Raw genomic sequence first — 11,272 nt, 5'->3', positions numbered from 1 at the left:
ACGAAATTTTATTTTTCCATCTGAAGCGGCGCGACATGGGCCATCTTTTGACGAGAAAAAAACATGTCAAAAAACACCACTCTTCTGAGATATTTCACTTTTAGTACTTTGACTCCATTTTTGGAGGCCCCAATGGGGTCAAAGTGGGTAGGTGACTTCGCAATTTTTGTAGCCTCATCAATTATCTTTCCAACGGTACCAACGGTTTGGTAATTTTTCGAAAAATTTACCCTGGGTGAACTCAAAAATGTAGGCCACTTACAGGCCTAAGATTTAGGTTTTCTCATTTTCTATCGAAAACAAGACTCCAAGCAAATTTTCAGCCAATTCGGAGAGGGTCGATTTCGTGTGGAATGGTCGATATACATTTTCATGTAAGTTGTTTATTATTGAATAGTATGAAAACTGCTATGCGATAATAATCTTATGGATTATTCAAATTATAATTTGCACGATAACTTTGTCGACTGTAATTCTTGGGACTTTGATTTCAACTCCGATTTCTTTTGCACAATTTTCAGCGATGGAAAATAGCTCGTGGAACTTGACGTTTGTATTTTCACGCATTTTGTTCAGCAGAAAATTCAGGCTGTCAGCCATATTCATAGCTGATGCTAAGTCTAATATCTATTTTTAGTTTGCAAAAAACGGACAGTGTTTCAGCTAGAGAAAAATACTTCAATAATCACAATCGTTGCAACGATGAATCCCCCATCTTTCATACATTTGTTGGTATATGAAGGCTTTTTGAACGATTCATCATTGCCAGATTCATATGTGAATGGGTAAAAGGAATGATGAAACGTAATTTATTTGTAAAATGAAGTGTCCCACAAAAATATTGTTTGATAAAAGTTTGTATGAAAATCTTATTCAGACAATATTTTCGTGGGTCTCTTTTACTGTGCCGGTATTCTAAGAATTCCACCAAAATCGTTCGGAATTATTTTTTTCGTACATAAGACTATATTTGAGTGAAAGAGAGAGATTCCACTATTTTTCAGCGTCCCACCGGAATTATTTCGATAACTCAAGGAAGAGTGGATTGTGTGAGAAATAATTCCGGTGGGACGCTGAAAAATAGTGGAATCTCTCTCTTTCACTCCAATATGGTCTTATGTACGAAAAATAAAACGAATTACATTGGTAATCCCGAACTTTTCCGTACCGTTGGCCTGCGTTGTCTGTAGGTACTTTTGGTTATTTTTTGTGAATTTTCTTGAAATAAAGGCAGTGAAAAGCCAATCGGAGTCGATTTACAGGTACCTCCCATACAAAAGTGTCAATTTTTTGAGGTTTTTCTTAGGGCAAGTACCCCAGGATCAGATCAAAAATGGCTCATCTTCGAACTTAAACTAAGTTTTTCGAATACAAAACTTTTGACATTTCAAGATTTTGATTATCTCAATTATTTTTTGAGTTATCGTGTTAACAAACACCAACGACAACGACAACGACGACGGCACACGAACGGAAAAGTGTCTCAAAAGTTTTCTACGCGTTTCATGAGTTTTTATGATGATCTAAACCAATTTTGCGAAAAAAGTTTTCGGGACCAATTCCTATACTTTCCCTTGACACGTTGTGTACGGAAAAGTAAAAAAAAAATAATTCCGAACCATTTTGGTGGAATTCTTAGAATTCCAGCCCTGTTTTTTTTCAGGGACACTTCAATTTACAAATAAATTACGTTTCATTATTCCTCTTACCCATTCATATATCTTCTAATGCGTTGAGAATTAGCGTAAAAAGATCTTTGAAAGTGATTATTGAGTTAAACCGTTTTCGTTTGATTTCACGCGGTATTGCACTGATCGGAAGAAATTAATACAGTCTGTACAATCCACAGCCAAAGACTGCATATTTGCTTCTGAGCAGGCCTGAGCTGAGCTGAATAGGCTAACTCAGGAGACTGGAGCGGTATTTTAACGCACTTAATTTAACGGCAAAATTGTCATTGGTAGCTGGCACCCATGTAGTTTATCAATTATATTAAGATGGGTGCCAGCTAGCAATTACAATTTTGCCGTTAAATTAAGTGCGTTAAAATACCGCTCCAGTCTCCTGAGTTAGCCTATTCAGCTCAGCTCAGCTCAGCTCAGCTCATGCCTGCTCAAATTAGAGTGCTCTATGTTCTATATGCCCAGGTTCTCTTGAACATTGTTGAAAATCTTGACCATTATTTACTATGTTGTCAACATTCAACATTTTCAATCAGTCTAGATTGTAAAAATTTAAACACATTATTTATGTTCGGTACACACAGTGCTTGTATTCACTGTTCAAGTACTAATATTACTTGAAATTAAATTATTCATGGTTATCAGCTGAGGAACATAATGACAAAAAACATTAAAAAAATTTCTTCAAACTTTTAGAAATTTGATTCGAAAATCCAAATATGATTGTGAATCTGTTATTTCAGCCGTGAGAAACCTACAAAACCGAAAAAAACAAGAAAACAAAATAAAGTAGGACAGACAGACTAACACTCACTTTTTTATATAGAGATGATACCAAAGCAAACGACAGCTGTTGTTGGAATTCGCTGTTGAACAGCATCGACTCGACAGACAGCAAATTCAATGTTCTGCAATATTTGTTCTTAATACCTTATTAACAGGTGGTGCGTCAATCCATTTTCACATGCTATCGACTGAATCTCGAAAATATTTCAATAATGCGATTTCTATGAGTGGCGTAGTGGATAATTATTGGGCATTATCTGAAAGCAACAATCATTTAGAAATCGCTCATAAAATAGCCAATGATTTTGATGGACCAAAAAATAGTACTGACGAATTGATAGCATTTTTAAAAACGATTCCCGCAGATGAGTTCATTTCATATAGCCATCTGATTACGTCGACACGATTAATTGATATTCCATTCAAGCCAATCATTGAAAGTAAGGAAACGTTTTAAATGTTGCATTTTTAAATTGAATCAAATTTTCTCGTCAAAACTATGAAATGCATGAATTCAAAATTCGTTTCATCCACTTGATTGATACAGGAAGTGATGCAATAGAACCTTTTATGATTGAATCGTTGGAAATAATGTATGATACAACAACATTTGACTTTGATGTATTGTTCACCATGGTTTCTAAGGTTTGCACTATTTCAATTGGCAATTTCATAAAAACGATCTTTTTTTGAACAGTTTTTTGATAAATTTTTTCACTGTTTTTCTTATGCTAAAGTATGATTGATATCGTTTAAAAAATGTAACAGGAATTATTGGGATATCTCTTTCTCTTTCCGCCATTGAAAAATCTTCTCGCTGATTTTAACTTTCCATTGCCATTTAGAGGGCTTGATATCTCTCCAAATTCTGAGGTAAGTCAAAAAAACGTTATTCATGGTATGGAACACATTTCAATAATCATTGTCAATAGGAACATCATCAATTAATGAGCATTATTCAAAAATTCTACTTTGGCGATGGTGCAACTGAAAATCAAACCGTAAATTATGTTGATTTGTTATCTGATACCAATTTTGGATATGCAATTGATAAAATTGTAAAACTGCATGCATCAAAATCAAGAGGCAAAACGTATTATTCTTGGTAATTTTTATAAAAAGTAAGAGATATTCAAAATTTAATCGATTCAATTAGGTTTTCAGTTGATTCAAAATTGAATTTGAATAAACCACACAGTTCGGAATTGGTTAATGTGTCGGCCGCATCTCATGAGGATGAATTATTCTATTTATTCCGGTAAGTAAATCAATTATATGTATGTGTTGCTGATAAAATAACAATAGGAACATAGACAATTTTTAATCCCAGCAACATACACCCGTCAAAAATTTAGACTCGTTTATAAAATGCATTGCTTGAAATAATGAATCACAGATAATTTTTTGAAATTCCATACGTCGCTGGTCTTTCTGATTCGCGGCCATTTTGCCAAGATATTGCCGTTTAAAAAAAAATTCGGCCAAAACATTGAAACGGCCATATCTTGGCCAACTGGCTGCCGTTTTGAAGATTTTATACCACGAAGAAAATGTACTTTTTAGGGCCTTTCCAACGATGTATATTTTGTATATTTTTGTTTCGATGTTGCATTTTCCATCGATTTTGGCTCACATTCTTGAAAAGCCAGAAATGAGCGGAGGCCAGCCAAGTTGTCTGCTAAAATTCTTTTATTGGAACCAAACTTGGATGAGCTTCCAAATTTCGAACCGAATTTGAGTTGAAGTTCTTCTACGACAAAAACACATAGAAATACTGCAATTTGATGTGAGTCCAAACTTTTGACGAGTAGTGGATATTCCCTTCGAATCTAAAGTGTTTCAATTACAAATTTTTAGACGTGGTCAAGCTCAACCTATTTTAAGTGAAATTATAAACAATAGCCTTGATAAAGAGTCAAAAGTATGTCTTCAAACCATTGATTACATCACGAAAATTATTTCGAATTTTGTTAAATATGGGTGAGTTGAGTGAATGCGATAATTCCAAATGAAATGACATTTATTGAAATATTTTTTTACCAGTGAACCATCGTATCAAAATGATCTGATCAGAAGTTTTCAACCGGTTCAAAATGGCAGTGTTCATTTTCTCGATATCAACAACGACGGATTGAAAATTGGCTTGAGACCGAATGAAAAAGCATTCGACTTTTGGGCGTATATTGAACAACAAGCGAGACAGATCTCCACAAATATGAAGAAAAATTAGCAGAAAAAATGTCTATTTTTTACAAATTGTCAATTGAGTAGTTTGGAGCTAAAATGTCATACAGAAATGTTGCGCGGAAAAATTTTACTAATAGAGAAGCTTTTTTTCTCGTCAAATGGGGAATATTTGGTATCAAATAGAAGAGCTATTTTTGGTGTCAAAGCTAGCATAGCTGTTCTATTTGATACCAAATGACTTCCCCATTTGACAAAAAATAGCTTCTCCATTTGATAAATTCTCTGTATGTGACATTTTTCCGCGCAACATTTCTGTATGACAGTTTCACTTCAAACTACTCAATTAAGATTCCCCCTAGATTTTATTTATTTTTCATATAACAAATTTTTACCGTTTTCAACGTCGTCCAAATCCCCCGCCCATTTGGGCGAGGTTCAGGTCGGTAACGTTACAATTCGCACGCCAATTTCGCCCATATCTCCGAAAATATTAATGAAAATCCAAAATTTTAAAAGTGCATATGGTAGTGCTGCCCAAGACACACATTTCAAAGAAAAACTTTCATTTTTATCACCTATAGTATTGAACTTATGAGCGATTAAAGACGTCGGTAACGTAACAAAATTTTGGAAGCAATTTTCGAGGTTGTTCAACGTTTTTATGAAAATTAGCGAATCTACCCAGGCATAAATCTGTTGTCACTCATTATATCGTAGATGAAGGATCAAAGAAAAGATAGAAATATAGGGTGTGCACGAAAAACTGTTTTGGTGGTCTCTGTACCCAGTAGGCGTAGAATCGGTAACGTTACAAGAAAAATCGGTAGCGTTACACGTGCGATTTGAGTGATCCAAAAACCAGGATAGAAAATAAAAATCATATTTCCTCGAATTTATTATTAAAGTTCTGGCCCATTTCTACAAAAAAATGTAAAGGTTCTTATAAATTTGTAAAAGCATCGTAGAAACTTTGTGCTTTCAAAAAACGGTCGGTAACGTTACAAAAATCGAAAATTTGTAGATTTTCATATGAAAAATTTATTCAAATTGAATAAAATTTTCAGAGAATATAGGTTTCATGAAATAATTAGGCTATGCAAAAATTCATTGCGATCGAACGGGTGCACTAGACTTATTTCTGTGGCATTAGTTTCTGGCACACAAAAACTATTTTCTGGCATCGAAAATTGGAAATAATTTCGCCGAAATTATTGTAAAAAATACTTTTAATAAGAAGAAACAAATCCTGTCGCATATTCGTTACCGTCAAACGCGAACGAGAGGCTTTTTTTCGATCATAAAATGGCTTCAGTTCGCATTGTAACCACTTCCTATCGATTGCTCGGCGAGAATTGAGCGGATATGGCCTTTTGTGAATGTTTTTCAACCAGTCAATGCGTGTTTTTGGCTGCATTTTCATCTTAGAATGCGACAACTTGTACTTCGTACAAATAACGTTCATCAATGAATCGCCGATGACCAGAACTTCGTAATACGAATGTTTCCGGATATATGGCGTATGCCATTTTGTTGGTATGGTGGCCGGCTACTAGGCTGGTTGATCTAGAGCATGAAAAACATACATTGAAAAATTGTATACATGCAGGCTTGCGAAGCTTTAGCAAGTCTTCTCGTAATGCAAATTTCAGTACAAAGACGGATTTAAACGCGCCCCGATACCAGCTACAGTTTGGGCATATGCGCACTGGGATCATTGGTTGGTCGAAAGAACTACCGACATCCGTGATAACTCCTGAAAACTCAATGTATTAAAAATCATACAATTGACTCATTAATGAACTCTTTATTAAAAGAAAGCAGCAATTGCTTGCTCTACACACTCTTTACATACAGGACACTGTGGCATGAGTAGGGCTAATTAAAATATTTACGCAATAGGTCCAAAATATTTATTTAATATTTAAGAAAAAACTGCAAAAATATTTATGATAAATATTTAATTATCGTCAAAAACCATGAAATATTTACAAAGAATTTTTTTTATCAAACACATCAAACAAAATAATACAGTATTATCGGCGCGAAACACTTCTGGATGAAGCTTAACCATTCGGTTGTTGAATTCGGCTTGAGTATCTTTACTTTTTTTCAGACATTTTTAACGTTTGAAAATCAAAAATCAGAACTAATGAGTCAATTATCTGTCGTACTTTGAGTACTACTAACTATCTATCGAAATATTAAATTCAAAATGCGACTAGTGATCCAATGGCTTATCCATTATATAGTCTAAATGTGCTTACCTCAGCATAAATCTTTTATTGAACTCGCAATTTTAATCGCTTATATAGAAATACTGTGGAAGTTCTGAGAATTTTGTCTCGATCAAATTCAACACAAAAACAATTTGTCATCTGTTTTTGAGCATGTTGCACATTAGTGCAGATACAAGCGAAACATTTGATTTGTTTATCAATCCATTTTTCGTCGTTGTTATGACTTCTCTCCAGATCATTCTTTTCGTGTTGTTTCATGCACATTATAAGCAATAACCGATAAAGATTGCTTGTTTAATATGATTGAGCGAATTTTGTGATACGAAATCCATTTTCAATCTGTTTTCTTATAAATTTGTCGTTGAATTAAGAAGAAAATCTTCCAAAAATACAGAAATATTTAAAAAACAAAATAATATTTATTATTAGCGAAACCTCTCAAAATATGTAAATAAATATTTTATATTTAAATAAATATTTTAATTAGCCCTATACATTATATTCCGAGAAATGTGCAACTTTAAATGACAAACAACCATCCGACGTGTTATAATCGATGAATGTCGCGCCTTTTTCGGTTAAAGTTTTTCGCAAACTTGATTCGAATTTCATTTCAGCTATTTTAATTGGATCCTTGATGGGTTTGTATGTTTCTTTGTCATTGGGACATACGTTTTCGAACGTCACTATGGCTGGACGATTTAGCCTTCTCCTTCTTTTGGTTTCTTTTGTTTGGATTCATCTTTTGTTTCTGGATAAAGATTGACTGCTTTGAAGCGGAAGTGGACAATCTCGTCCAAGTTCAAGCCAGCCAAATCAATCGGTTCATTAAAAGAAACATAGCCATATCCTGTTCGGCCAATTGTAAAATTGTTCACAATACATTTACCATCCTTGGTCAAGAAACGGGCCAATTCATTTAGTGACGGAATTGTATAATAATCATTTCGTTGTAAAACGATGCCAGCTGGATGTGGTTCTAGTTTGATTTGTATTTGATGATGCTCTTGTACTGTTGTGTTTGGTGCTACTTTTGTATTGATTACGTTTGTAAGTACTTCAGACAAATTGCAGCAGAACTTGTCTACAGAATTTCTTAAATCTACGTTTCGCTTATTTACTATCTTGTGCACTTCTTGAATTTCAATCTCTTTTGTCGGTGGTGTGTCACTGTGAATTGAATGATGAGACGATCTGTTTGATTGATTCAAGGGAATGGATTGATTTGGAAATGTATTCGAATCGACACTTTTACGGCGGGACCGTGAACGTGAGCATATGGAATGAGATGATTGATGGTTAAAATTGATTTGTATAATGGGATTAGTTTGGAACAAATCGAACGAGAGAAAAAAAATCTGTCCGAATTAAAAAATTTAAATTACCCGAACTTCTGCTTTGGCCTCCACTTTTTGCCGACCCACTGCGGCTACGTGCAGAACCGTTTCGGCTTTGGTTGCGGCGCGATCCACTTCGACTGCGATTTGATCAAACATGTGTTTTAAGATTGCTGAGCATCTCAGCATTTCGTAAGGCACGGATATATCCGAGCATATCGACGACGCATACTGTATAATACAGTGACGTGTGTTGCTACGTGCTGCCGCAACGACTCGACCGAAGTGTGTTCAGTTGATGTGGCTGCACGCAGCAACAACATACACATTCCGGTCGAGTCGTTGCGGCTGCGCGTAGCAACGCACGCTACTGTATCCGTCGTCGATATGCTCGGATATATCCGTGCCTTACGAAATGCTGAGATGCTCAGCAATCTTAAAACACATGTTTGGATTTGATGGTACATGACTTGCGCTACGCGAGTGTGATCTCGATTCTAAGCGTACAGTGAATTGACAAGAAATTTTTTGTTTAAAATGAAAACCTCCTCGAAATGAAAATGTTTGATATATGAATTTGTATTAAAATTCACTCACTTGAACGACTTCTGCTACTGAAAACGACTTCTGCTCCGTCAAATTCTTCGAATATATCAGGGCTGCAAGTGATACGATCGGGCCGAGAATTGTTTTCTTCTGAATCGCTGCTACTATCTGTCATCTTGTCTGTACAACTTGAATCTATGCTTTCTTTTTTTTTGCATTTTTGAGGTATTTGAGTGTCTGGTGGTTCTGCGTAGTTTATTCGTTTGCGGGCACATTCCCTTTTTTGTCTGTGCATTTCACCGGCGAAGATAGATTTCTGATTTGAAAAAAAAACTATTAAAAAAAGAAGAAGAAACAATCCAAACGTTGTAATAGTTTCTTTGGTTGCAACCACTCAAATAACAACGTACAATTTAATAACAATCGATGGTGGTGATCGGTCGTCACCACATCAAATGCTGGTACAAGCCATTCGGACGTCAATGAAGCTGTGAATTCCGATGAAGGTGAGCAATCCACCGTTGCATCAGTTTCTGGTACAAATCATTCGGATGTCAATCAAGAGGAGTAAACGGTCGTCACACCAATTGCTGGTACAAGCCATTCTGATGTCAATGAAGGTGAGCAATCCACCGGATCAGTTTCTGGTGCAAGTGTCACTCCGAAAACTTCATTCCCAGTGCACATATTGAAACCTGGTCGGAAAAACTACTTTCAACGTGGTCAAATGGACAGCTATGTTTTGAAGCTCCAGCAAACAGGTATGTTTTTGGCAGGTTTTGGTGTTGTTAGTATAGAGATTGTTTTCATAACTCTACGAGTTTCTATGCACGTCTATATATTCCAAAGCTAATTCGTTTTTTCATCTTTTCAGCTCGTTCGAACAATACAGGACTGATTCGTCGTCATTCATTTCATTCGGCCTCGATGATTTCCAGACCACCACTCAGCCAGTATAATCGACACAGTCTTGACTCCATTCAACAGACCCCACTCCCCGTCAGTTCTGTGGTGTCGCAACTTGATGATCAGCCATCGGCCGTCGCAACAGTTGCTGATCCCAATGTTACGCCATGAATGCGACGAAGAAGAATTTTCATCATTCCAGACCGCGCCAGACCGTTTCAAAATTTAACATAACTCATAAAATTTTTCAGTGACTTAGAGACAAAAGCCAAAATAAGTTGAAATGTGATTTCATGTGATTTGAGGGTTGAGAAAGGCATTATTTTCATGTTCTCCCTCTTCGGCTATATTAGATTAAACCTATCAACTGTACTGAATTTTTCAGTACTATACTGATTTTTCGTCAATTTTTGACCCAAAAAATCAGTATACTGAATTCAGTAGGGGAGATGTCCCACATACGGGTCAGACTTTGAAATATTTTTTTAACTTTTGCATGAGTAAATATTTTTGCGGTCTATTTATACCGTTCGAAAGATAATGACTAAAGCTAACTTTTTCCCGAAGAGAGTTTACAAATTTGACCAAAAAATAACAAATTGTGATCGTTTCCATGAGGACCTTAATTTTTGGCATTCTGAAAAATGACACCACATACGGGTCACCTGAAAATATCCAAATAAATCGCAAAAATATGAAGCAAAACCACTAAAAATGTAGAAAGTATCAATGTTTATTTGTTTTGAAAGCCTTTAGCGGCAAGAAAGAATACAGATAATGTCAAATTTTCATAATTCTACTCATCATCGTTGTCTTCCAATTCCGAGTCACAATTTTTGCAAGTGAAATAGCTGCGATTTCCCATGTCTACACATTTCAAATGAAAGAGACGTTGGCATTTACCGTTGTATTTGATGGAATTTTGTGCGGTCAATATTTTGGGCAGCATCTGGAGACAAATTGTGCAAAAGTCAGCGTCTTCCTCAGATGAAGATTGTTTGGCTCGCTTAGCCACAGGCTTGGCTTTTGCAACTGGCTTCTTCTTTTTACTTTTTCGCACGCCCATGTCGTGAGTAAAAGTATTGTAATCACTCCAAAACCTAGGTACCCCGAAAATCCATTTTTATATCCATTTTCGACACCAAAAAGCACGATACAGTGGTTATTTTGCTATGTTAATGTGGGTGTGTCGTACCCTGCACGCTGTGCGCTGTACGCAAAAATTTGTTAGCACGATTGCTCAAATACCAGAACAGGAAACGAAATTCTGCAAGTACCAAACGTTTGTACTTCGTTAGACTTGGAAACCATTAAATTTCCAGCCACCCCAGATGTACCCTAGGATACCTAGCCTATGAAAAACCTTCAAAAAATCGAACTTTTGTTCGGGAGGTACCCAAAATAGGTTACCCAGGTGGGTTTTATCTTGTCCACCCGATTTATTTCATCAAAATAATAGGGGCCCAGGAACAACCTAGCACCCGCCAACCCACCTTTTTTCGCATCCAATCGGTATTGAATAGTGATTCTGATAGCGAATGTGATAGCGCCTCTGAAGTCTCATTTATTCTCAACAATGTGGATTTTCCCG

General features: G+C 35.9%; 1 protein-coding gene across 1 annotated transcript in view; it reads left to right on the top strand.

Annotated features, from left to right (window-relative positions):
- Positions 1-4,698, top strand: part of LOC129572617 (esterase B1-like) — a 17,106-nt gene extending 12,408 nt beyond the window's left edge. The window contains exons 4-10 of the mRNA XM_055452622.1: positions 2,624-2,908; positions 3,016-3,113; positions 3,237-3,341; positions 3,401-3,573; positions 3,667-3,726; positions 4,326-4,448; positions 4,512-4,698. Coding sequence (XP_055308597.1) covers positions 2,624-2,908; positions 3,016-3,113; positions 3,237-3,341; positions 3,401-3,573; positions 3,667-3,726; positions 4,326-4,448; positions 4,512-4,698 — 1,031 coding nt within the window. The remainder of the gene's footprint in view (positions 1-2,623; positions 2,909-3,015; positions 3,114-3,236; positions 3,342-3,400; positions 3,574-3,666; positions 3,727-4,325; positions 4,449-4,511) is intronic.
- Positions 4,699-11,272: the final 6,574 nt, after the last annotated feature.

This window comes from Sitodiplosis mosellana, unplaced genomic scaffold, assembly GCF_009176505.1.
Source record: "Sitodiplosis mosellana isolate CC-2019 unplaced genomic scaffold, AAFC_SMos_1.0 Smas_scaffold_5280, whole genome shotgun sequence".
Lineage (NCBI taxonomy): Eukaryota > Metazoa > Arthropoda > Insecta > Diptera > Cecidomyiidae > Sitodiplosis > Sitodiplosis mosellana.
The sequence above is the reverse complement of the archived record's forward strand: the minus strand, read 5'-3'. Positions and strand labels throughout refer to the sequence as shown.